This window comes from Adelges cooleyi, unplaced genomic scaffold (genome assembly GCF_023614345.1).
Source record: "Adelges cooleyi isolate 19-005CV unplaced genomic scaffold, UGA_ACOO_1.1 ACOO_flye_CR_arks_rails_tigmint_CR_PRNA_23, whole genome shotgun sequence".
NCBI lineage: Eukaryota > Metazoa > Arthropoda > Insecta > Hemiptera > Adelgidae > Adelges > Adelges cooleyi.
Window position 1 is genome coordinate 6,195,403 of NW_026095893.1, and position 11,294 is coordinate 6,206,696.

Genomic DNA, 11,294 nt, shown 5'->3' on the forward strand with positions numbered 1-11,294 from the left:
GAACTTAAAAATCTCAATGTTTTAGAGTTTGTTATATATGTTTCCCATAAAGCGTTCGTTTCCTGAAATAGTCTCATGAGGTCTTAAAGCGACCAAATAAAAAATACACCATGAAATATATTCTATATTGTATATTGAAAAACACCTATTTTCCATTAAAATTTCATATTTGGACAGCGATTTTGACAGGTGTAAATTTGTGGGTATGGTGTACGTATTTAACAGACCCTAAGCTATAAATACTTAAAAAGTTTTAGCTCGAACTATGAAGGATGACCAGATTTATGCATTGATTTGTACACGAGTATCGAAACCCTATGTTAAATCCTTTTTAAACTTCAACCCTTGTTTGAAGCACAAGTTAAAAATTAAAATGAATATTATTCGATTTTGTTTTTTTCATTTATATTATATTTAGAACCTTTTTTGGGGGCGTCGAGGTTAAAATTAAAAAATCGACTTTTTAAGGACCCGCTTATACGTATTTAATACATAAACTCGTTTTTAAATGTCAATAATAGCAGTTGCCCAATTCGTTGACGGTATAAATTATAATTAGTATAAAAGTAGCGGTCCATGCACTAGTCGGCGGGAACGGTGTAATGAGTGTCAGAACAGGTATACAATTATATATTATGTACTACGGGGTAGAGGTGGCAATCTGCACGAGTGCGTAAATGATTATCCACGAATGTGTGAGCAATGAGGACTAGGAAGTCGGAAAAGCGGACCCGGACCGGATGTTGTCCTAACGCAGCTAATGGTTCCCTACAGTGTTTTGTGCGTGTGCGGCTATCCGGACGACTTCCATTAAAAACACAACGATCCCACGGCTTAAGAGAAATACCTGTTTTTAAAAACCCGCGTGTCTGCCGCAAGATTTAGTGCCCGGCTCCCATTTGCACCGTAGTGCAGCCGGAACGTTAAGGGTTGCTGGTGAGAGTTTCGTAACGGTTATGGCTTGTGTTTCAGACAGCCCCGATAATTGGTTTGGAGACTCGACTCATATTCACCAATTGAATGAAAAACAATTTTTTTTTTTTTTAAACGAAAAAAAAATATATATATATATTAATTATTACACGTATTTGTTCGAATCCGAGTTAAGTACATACCGTCTCAAACACCGTTAAAAATTCAAAATAATAAAATCATCGGTTTTTTTTAAAAGGAAGCAAAACTTGTCTTTTCATCTATCTAATTATTCCCTCTTTCGAACTGGCCACGTCGATGGATATGGCAGTACGGTTATTGCAAATTATCTTAATATCAAAGCCCGATCCATTTCTTAAAATCCATCTCTTCTACATTATTTCAAAGCAATAATATTAACTTAATTGGTGTAGTGGATATTTGATAATCGTTTAGTTACACCCCTATTTAATTATGATCTATATTCCATTCAATATTAACCTAACATCTATCATAATTATTGATATCTTAGCTTCCTTATGGCACGCGCCTTTCTATTAGCGGGTGATGTTAATACGCAGCACCATCCAGCTTGGAGCTAAAAGTACCCCTCAGCAAGAGGCAACCTCTTCACAGCACTATTACATCCTATAGATTCTCCATCTTAAACAGTGGTAAACCTACCCACAAAACAGTTCACCATGAAAAAACTCGAGATGGGCAAGTAGGACATTTTATTTTACAGAAGTGATTTTTTTTTAGCATAGGGCGGCAAATTGTTAAATCCGCCCCTGCCTATAAAATATGCAAATAGTATAATATTATTGTCGGTCATCTGTCTTATTCTATATATTTATAATGTATTATTTTATAGAGTAAAAAAATGTATGTACTTCAAATTTATTTTTGGTATTTCAGTCGGGTTTAGCTTTTGATTTTGATGATATTTTGTTATCATAATTAATTATTTGTATATATTATGGTGTCTAATTTGTTTGATTTTAATTATAAATAGATAAGTAAGTAACACGGTAAAGTAATAGGGCCTATCACGACGATCTGTTAGATATGCATGCAAGATAGTTAAAGACATGTTAACCTGTGAGGTCGTCTTGATCCACCTCAGTGATATATTCAACAAACAACACCGCTAACTACGGCGTTGCGTTAAACTTAAAGTAAAATGAATTAATTTTATCCTAACATTTTTCACTGGTGCACAAGGGGGATCCAGCTGCTGTTAACTGAAATTGAGGGTACCGACACAAAATGACGGACAAGCCCTAACAAAGAACAACATTCACATTGTATAATGAATCGGTAATACCATCACGAGAACAATACACTGTTATAGTGAGGTGTGTGATGGAGCAGCGAGAAACAAAGTAGGGCACAATTGACGGTTGACGATGCGCTGTAATGTAACAAGACATTTTGGTGTACACACTTTTTAAATTTGACCCCGATCTAATATTTCCCATAAGAGAGATATTTCGTACGAACCTGTCCCCAAATTGTCGGAAACATTATATAGTTAAACATATTATATTACATTAGGGTGGACAATAAAACATTTCTTTTGGTTTTTTTTTTTTTGTTCTTCTTTTGAGTTTTAACAGTATGTTCTACTAAATAAAAACAAATTTCTAATTTGTTCAGGGATAAAATACCCTAGAGTAAAAGTGTTTAAACTATGATTTTTTTTTGTAAATACTGTTAAAAAAACCCTATTACCTCTAACTTGAAAAACATTCATTTTTAACACAATCCTAGATCAAAGTATTTTCCAAAAATGAATCATAACTGGCAATTTAAATTATAAAAATCAAAAACACTTAATAATTAAATAATTTATTAGCAATAAACAATACATATTTATTATTCATACAGTTTTAGATAACCAACGCAACATGTCGTTTTGCCTTATGAATTATAAATACAATCGCTGTATTAAGAAAACGATAAAAAAAATTTGAACATATTTATTTTAAAACATTAAGTCATAGAACACAAACAGCAGGTTACACTCAGTCTAGGATAATCAAAAGTAATAACAAATGTATTATTAACAAACATTAATATTTAGTATACACCTTCACAAAAAAGAATTTATACATTTTTTGGAATCAAATTTCTTATGTGTCCACAGATGGAAAAAAGAGAAACACTTGTATGATGTCATTCTTTCTCAATAACAAATACATCAAAATATAGTACCTACTACTGTTTCAAGTAAATATTTCAATAAATATAAAAAATTAGCAAAAATCTGTATACTTTAAACAATATAATTTGTATTATTATACTGTACTGTCTACATACCACATAGTAGTCACAATAGTAAATGCTATTATCTATTATAAACTACACAATTCAATTATAGACATTTAAATAAAAACCACCTAAACAATCAATTTTCTAACTCTAAAATTCAACACAAGCAAACATCTTTTAAACAAATATTTCAGGAAAAAATAGGATGACAAAAAAAAATGTTTCTTACTTATTATTATTCTTGTAACTTTTTTTATTCAAATAAAATTGATTAATACTAAAAGTATAGATTATACTTGATTAAACAATTTTAAGTTATAACAGATAACAAAATGAAAGGCATGTAATATACTGGTTTTATGACATTTCAATGTTATTTGTTTTATTCTAAGTCTAAAACATCATATAAAAAAAAGATAATAATAAAATTTAACTATAATTCACTCTCGTCTTGAGAACTATCAGAGGCCGACAAATCTAAATATTCAACATCGTCATTCGTGGATAATTCATTGTTCAACATATTTTGTGCATCTAAGGTGTGTAAAAGGCCATTTCTAGTGTTCTCTGAAACCATTTTAAATTATTAAATAGTAATTTATTATTGAAATATAACATCATTGACCTAATGGCATTATTATAATTATAATTTTGAGAAAATATATCGCTTTTTTAAAGAAATATAAATACAAATGCTACTACTACTTTTATAATATTATACACATAGATTTGTTATAATTATTATTTTTAAGACAAATAAGGGGGGCTAACATATTACTTGTCTTTTCTGGAAAAATCCTCTTTTTTCAAGTATTAAAAAAGGAATTTAACCAAGTTAACTGAATAGTTGGGCGTCGTGGCTAAGAGGATTACCGCAGCAGTGTTTCTAGGCACTAGCCGTGGTTCAAATATCAGCCACTGGCCCTTTCTCTAGCTGGGCGGGGCAACCATCTTGAGAGAGAAATGGCCACCCGACTGGTGCAGAAGGCAACGGGAAACCACCGCACCATAACCACTTCCCCAGGATGGAAACTCTTGTCTCTAGTAGAGCAAGAGTTGTCTAACCGACCTAACAGGTCATAAAAAAAAAACTAAATGTGGTAGTATAAGAGAAACAATGGAAACAAAAGCTATAATAATTTTATTGATTCAATTTATAATAAGACTTATTTATGTATAGTTAATTATTTCGTTGTACTTTAACTTTTTAGAGGCAATACTATCAATTTTGTTATTTACTTAAGTACCCTTATCAACCAGAAATCATAAATATAAATTAATTTGGGACAAGTTAAAAATATTTACCTATCCTTCCCTACACTTCTTTCAATAACAAAAAAAAGATTTCGATTTCCAATATCTAATTTAATGCGTTATAATTTAGAAACAAAAATAGAAAAATCTATTCTGTTGTTAAAAAATTACCACAACTTACCAAATTATAATAAAAAATGTAAAAATAAATTTACTCTCCCTTAAAGCGAACGTTTAGGTGATATTATATCTTATATGTACCCTTTTTCTATATTAGATAGCCTATCAAATAGGAATCAAAAGACAAAACTCATATTAAACACGTTTTCTATTCACATATATATGTATTTGCATTAAAGCCAATTGGTGTCCAGAGGCAGCCTGTTATAAGGTGTCCAGGAGTCACAACTCCTTGTCCAAAAGGATTAAGTATTAATTTTTAAAAAAATCTAAGGGTACATCTTTGTGTATCTTTGTGTACGTTCTTGGGAAGAGGGTTTTTTAGAAGAAGCATTGTTTAAGATACTTGCTCATTAAGTTTCAATAACTCACACTGCCACTGTGCGTGTCCCAATCCCAAAGTGCTTCTGACCTGGCGTATCATTAAAATAAAATGTATACTAACCTCGTCTCCCTCGACTTCGTCTTATATGACAAATACAAGCCAACATTCTTGCCATAAAAATTGAAGGTACTGTTATAGTATCTCTTAATTCATCTATCAATAGCTTGTTTCTTTCAACAATCTAAAATTAAATAAAATATTTGTGAAAAACCTTACTAAGCCCAACTATTTAAATTAAGTCTAAAATAACTGAAAACTGCATTATAGTAAATTAAATACAATATTCACTCTGTATTTTATGATTTTATTTAAACACGGTACGCTATCTATCCATTGTCATATACAGTTTAGAACTATATAGAAAAACATTATTGTAGAAATACATGTTCTAATGGTTTCGGTAGCATTTTAAATAGTTTTTAAATTTTTTACTAGTCAATGGTCTTTTAAAGAGGGTGATTTATTTAAAAAGTAATATGCCCGATGAAGCATAAGATCTAGTGTATTACATAAGTAGCAGAAAAAAGTGTTAAGCAATACAAATAAAAGAGCAGTATTTCTCATGAAAGTAGGAGTGAAGTGTGGTTATGAACTAAAGAAATAGCAGACTTGGCCACAATGTAGATATCACTACTTTGATAGGATGACTTTTTGGGTGGTGGTCTGAAACTTGGCCCTTTTTTACTGTTAGGTTTTTGTTGGGGATTTAAAATTGTACTTATTTAACCAAAATTATAAATTTTTATTTATTCCTGTATATTTTTACTTAAATTCAAAAATGATATAATCATAAAAGCTACCGATATATCCATAATAACAAGTTTTATTTATATAGGGGGGGGGGAGGCATCAAAAATTAAAATTTATAAAACTTTTACAACAAATGGGATAATAATAATTTACAAATTGTAGAAATTTCTCATTAAAAAATAATAAACATTTTAAAACTAAACTGTAGTAGTCACTTAATATTAGCAGTATATTTAACTGCTATTCTAAAATATTCAATTTCATAAAATGTATACCTCGTCTGCATAGGACCTGGAAAACCTGCTATCTTCGGCTCGTGGACTCCACAGTTTAACATTATGATCAATTCCAGAAGTAGCCAACAAAGGTAAAGTAGGATGTGGTTTAATACAGTTAACTACATGACTATCCGCCAACAACAACATGACTATTTCACAAGTTTGACGATCCCAAACAAACACATGACCACAATCACTGCCAGACATAATAAAATCATTGCCCCAGAACACAGCTTCCTTGATCATAGTTCTATATCAAAAAACGTGTAGAAATCAAGATATTTAATTATAATTTATATGTATTAGAAATCTATTAACATACCTTGAATTTCGATGACCTTTATATTGTCGTATGATTGGCTGAACAGGCACATTATCGTCAAATTCTGGATGTTGAGGATACTTTTTTTTTAGATACTTGCATTTTTCAATTGTTGGGTTATTAATATTTGAACTTGATTGTTCAAGATGAGTGTTGGAAGGTGGACTAAAAATATTATTAATATTAACAGATTAAGTATTTAAATTTGAAATAGTAAACTTTAAAATTTCATTATCAGTTATTAAAAATTAAATAATAATCAATAACTAATTGATTAATTAATAAACTCACCTTGTAGTGAGAATACTTTCAACATCAACATCCATAGGAACTTCTTCATTTGTAGCATCGACTACTTCTAAAATTTCATTTGGAATACTTGCCGATGAGCTACCAGCATTCGTCTCATTATTATTATTTCTTAGTTCTATTCGAGATGGATTTAAAAAATTACTGCGTCCATCTATTAAAGAATATATGTATATGTATAAATATATATACATAAATTGAATCTAAAATATTATGTATTTATTCCACTTACAATCTTGCATTACGACTGATCGTAATGAGGGTGTATTCAATACATGTACTAACATCACTGTCATTCTTCCCATTAACGTTGAATCAAATCTTGATCTATTCAATGAAGCTAATAAGACAACACAAAATCAAAAAAGAAACATATACACGGTATTCAGTTTATTAAACATACGATGAGATGGCCTAGCTAATGGTCCTGTGTCCGTCCAATCGCCTCTCACTCTAAGATGCCTGTAAGGTGGTGGTTTAGGTGGATTTTTTAGATAATCGTTTACAACAACTGTCCCATTTGAATTTTGTTTATCAACATTGAATAAATATATATTTTCATTTGAATAACTAACTAACATTTCTCCGCCATCAGGTGAAAATGACAATGATGTCATGCGATAGGAACGATGGTTCAAATGAGGAACTGTAAAGGTGTATTCTGGAATAATTTTTTTTGTAAAACCTGAAACATAAAAATTGAATAATCGATTAACATAAAACTTACAAAAATAATTACTAAGGAATATCTAAAGTAACTATCTCCACTTCACGGAAAAATGAAGCATAGATGTTTTTCGGCTGTAACGAGGTGCAAACATATCCTATGGACCTGTTATTCAGTTCCTATTAAAGTATCACAATCATAGTTACGCGAAATAAATTTCCCGTAAAAGGTGTTGCAAAAAATGATGCTAACACAATTTTTTTTGAGTATGCAACCCATGTTAACGAACATTAAAACCATGTCTATTTTTAAACACTTTGATAAAATATATTACATTATTAATAATTACCTTGCTGAACTATTTTACGTCTATCTACTATTCTAACTATACTGTCTGACGTTGCAACTGCAAGTTGATATGGTTTTACTGGATTTAAAGCAATAGCGTTAACTGGATTACCACAATCAAGCAACACGACCTAAATTAAAATTAAAATTCATTAAATTTAAATTACGTTATACAAATAAATAACAAAATGATTTACATTTACCTCAGGACAATGACGTTTTGTACATTTCACACGACTTCTGAGATCAAATTCACGAACAGTTCCGTCCTCTCCACAGCTAATAAAACTATGAGGCTCCCCTGGTAATGTTTCTAATTCATAACAGGTGCCTTTGTGACAAGTGAAAAAATTCCAACATGATTCATCTAACCGCTCTAGATCTAAACAAATAAAAAATGTAACAAATAGTAATACAACTTTTAAAAAATACAAAATTATTATTTTCTACTGTACCAAGATTAAGAATAGCTCCATCTCCACCACATGAAATTATCCTGTTATTTGAAGTAGGCAAAAATTTAGCACAAAGTATATTGGTTTTATGATTAGTAGCATAATCCAAATTCACTTTGTAAGAAAATGGATCTGTGATCAGTAAACGCTTATCATCACCAGCAGATAACAATAAGCTACCAGAATCATTCCAATTTAATGAGTTCACACAACCACGATGGCTTTCTAACACTTTTTCTAATGATATCCTCTCCACTAAATGCTTGCTGTCTGTAAAAATAAAAAATATATATATATATATACATTATATATATTTGCAAGCAGCCATATTATAGTCTAACTATATTAATATTTTTAAAAAATATACAAACTTAAAGTGTTTTAATAAGTCATAACTTATAACATAATAAAGTGTATGAAGTGCATATAAAGTATTCAACCAACCTATATGTTTGTATAATCAGTTGTGTTCAAATTTTCACTCACAAAAAAGGCGCAAAATTTATGGTAACATTTACACGCGTTTAATGGGATTGCGACACTTCATGTATAATATACACAGTGGTGGGCACTACGACATTTTTTTTACTTAGCTCCGTACCACTACCATATTACTGGTTTACAATAAATGAAAGGAGTAATCTTTAAAAATCTTGAAAATATTTATTTCAATATCAATATGTTCTTATGAAACAAATCGATTTTACCACCATGCCTAAATTTCAATTTTGTTTTTTCTATCGATTTGTTTTTCCATGCTGAAAATTATGGAGCAAAAATTAATTTACAGCAACGCTTGGTTGTGAAGTTACAGCTACTAGAATTTAGAGAATATTACTGTTGCACCAGACGCTAGTGGACCTCTGCAGCACCAGTGCCAAACAGGTGCAGCAGTCGGCAACGTAAGTTACAATTGAACAATTTAATTTAGTTTAAGTTAAAAAAAATATATATATGTAAAGCAACTGCCTTTGCCTGCCGGCTCCAGAAGTCAACTCGAGCCACTATGGGACTCTCGTGAGGATGGGGCACACATCTTCAAACCACCGGAGGAAAAAATAGTTCACCTAAAGGGAATAAAAAAGTTAACATGATACTTCTCTGTAAGTGGTCAGTAATCTAACGATACAACCGTAGCCTTGAGACCAACCTAGTGCCTTCCAACCAACCCTGGTAGTTAATTGCTAACGAATTTGTAACAAACTTCTGTGTTCTTCAATTGTGATTAACGTGATTGACAGTTGCAACTGGTTGCGCCATTGACAGTACGAGTGCCCCAAAGGTCGGAAGGTGTGTAATTAATTCTCAATAATAATTCTCTAAGTTCAAGTAGCTGTAACTTCAAAACTAAGTGTTTCTACTATTTTTTTTGCACCATCAATGAATAAAAAAAATGTTTTAATTTGGGTATGGGGTGGTAAAGTTGAATTAAGCTGTTCTTATTTTATTTATAATATATAATATATATTATATTTACACAAAGTTATGTTTAAAAAAAATATTACCAAAACATAATTACAAATTAATTTAATCTTTATTTGAGTTTTTCGCACATAAAATGATTCAAATAATTATGCTTGAACATTCTGCTAAACTTTTATAACGACCTTCTATTCCTAAAAAATGAATGGCTTATATAGTTTTATATTCACTGCTCTTCACTTTGCTACCCAGGCCACGGAGGCTACTTGCACTCTCATATGCGTCTTGATAGTAGTTTATTTTCAATCAAAATATATTATGTTTTAGGGTGAGAACACAAAATTATCTATGGGAAACTAAATTTTAACTTAGTCTGGAAATCTGTAGTTTTCCAATTTGTAGGACGTGTTTTTTACTCAGCTTATGTTATTGTAACTTTTTTTTTTATTATTGTAATAAGGGCCTCGACTTCTGGATTCATTAGCCATACATTTAACAATAATTCTATATTCATGACTAAATAAGGGCTATAGTATACATAGAAAATAATGACTACATTTTGTCATATAGTTTTATTATTTTAAAAAAATCAATTATTTTTACGTTGTAGGGTTGGTTTCCTAGCGCTTCTTGTAAGCTAATCGGTATTTTGAGTTCATTATTGTAACTTTATTATTTATACCATGGCAAATTACAAATAATTTTGTGGTGTGGTATTTAAGTATAATCATAGGCGCAACTATAGATGCTAGGGGGACTTTGGCACCCCCAGACTCAAAATTAGCTTACCTAAATCTTCAAACCCCAATCCTTGATTTGTACGCATAAAATTTAAATAATGTACATACTATAAGGTAACATTTTTTTTTTTTTTTTATAATTGTGTTTTCAAATATTTTATTTTATATCTAATAGTTAAAATATATGTTTTTCTGACCAGATAGTTTCAGATTATCTTAACTGCAACCAGATAAAACTGGTTAGAATCTCTAGTCAGGTATACATAATTTTAGCACCCCATAAAATGTAGGTCTAGTTGTGCCTATGGGTATAATTCTTGTTTTTGGAGGCTTGTTGGCAGTAAAATTAAAATGTATAGAAATTAGAATGTATTAAGAATGCAAAACCCTATAGACTCAACAGAATAATGATTCATTCCTATATATTATACTACCAAGTCTACATTTCGAAAGCCTAACCAATTCCCCTTTGTTCTTGACTGTGGTTATTGTTTTGTAAAGAGTCCGGCACAATCAACGGCTGTACGCACCTTTAGCGGCAGTATATAGTTTCACGTTTCTCCGATCGTTGTATGGCTGGAAATAAACGTTTCGAAACAGTCCCTTGGAAGGGTGCATAATGCGATCACGATTTAAAAATGTCAGATCAGTCAATGTTTTTTTGCGATACTGTTAATCCAGTTACTGCACAGTGCACAATATTATTGTCATGGTCGTTGTCGAACGGCAAGCGGTAAAAAACATGACAGGCGTACGGCGTTGGCGATACGCCAGTTCTGTGCGCACTTTGTCGACCGACACGTTTTGACGGCGGTCATGACGGTGAGCTTTAAATAAATTCAACGGACCTCAATTTCGGGTGACGGCAGGGAAGAACATTATAGCAAAAAAAAAAAATACAAAAACAACCAAACACGTGAACGACGTAAATACGCTGATCGTATACACGTTTACAAACAAGACAAAAAATCAATCTTTATCTTTGTGTATTTTAAGTA

At 31.1% G+C, this 11,294-nt stretch overlaps 1 protein-coding gene across 1 annotated transcript; it reads right to left on the reverse strand.

Annotated features, from left to right (window-relative positions):
• Window positions 1-2,894: 2,894 nt before the first annotated feature.
• LOC126835140 (DDB1- and CUL4-associated factor 6-like) lies at window positions 2,895-11,275 on the reverse strand. Its single transcript, XM_050567435.1, has 11 exons — window positions 10,827-11,275; window positions 8,135-8,404; window positions 7,883-8,061; window positions 7,681-7,810; window positions 7,068-7,349; window positions 6,897-7,004; window positions 6,647-6,818; window positions 6,356-6,520; window positions 6,031-6,283; window positions 5,066-5,186; window positions 2,895-3,753 (listed from the first exon to the last, which is right to left on the reverse strand). The coding sequence occupies exons 1-11, from the start codon at window positions 10,912-10,914 to the stop codon at window positions 3,620-3,622; spliced, it is 1,902 nt and encodes a 633-aa protein (XP_050423392.1). The 5' UTR covers window positions 10,915-11,275; the 3' UTR covers window positions 2,895-3,619.
• Window positions 11,276-11,294: the final 19 nt, after the last annotated feature.

Excerpts from the sequence above, each read along its gene's own strand:
- LOC126835140 (XM_050567435.1), bottom strand. The coding sequence starts at position 10,914 with ATGCACCCTTCCAAGGGACTGTTTCGAAACGTTTATTTCCAGCCATAC. Across the intron at positions 7,811-7,882 it reads CAAAACGTCATTGTCCTGAG|GTCGTGTTGCTTGATTGTGG; the intron begins GTAAATGTAAAT and ends ATTTTAATTTAG. Across the intron at positions 7,350-7,680 it reads ACGTAAAATAGTTCAGCAAG|GTTTTACAAAAAAAATTATT; the intron begins GTAATTATTAAT and ends TTTATGTTTCAG.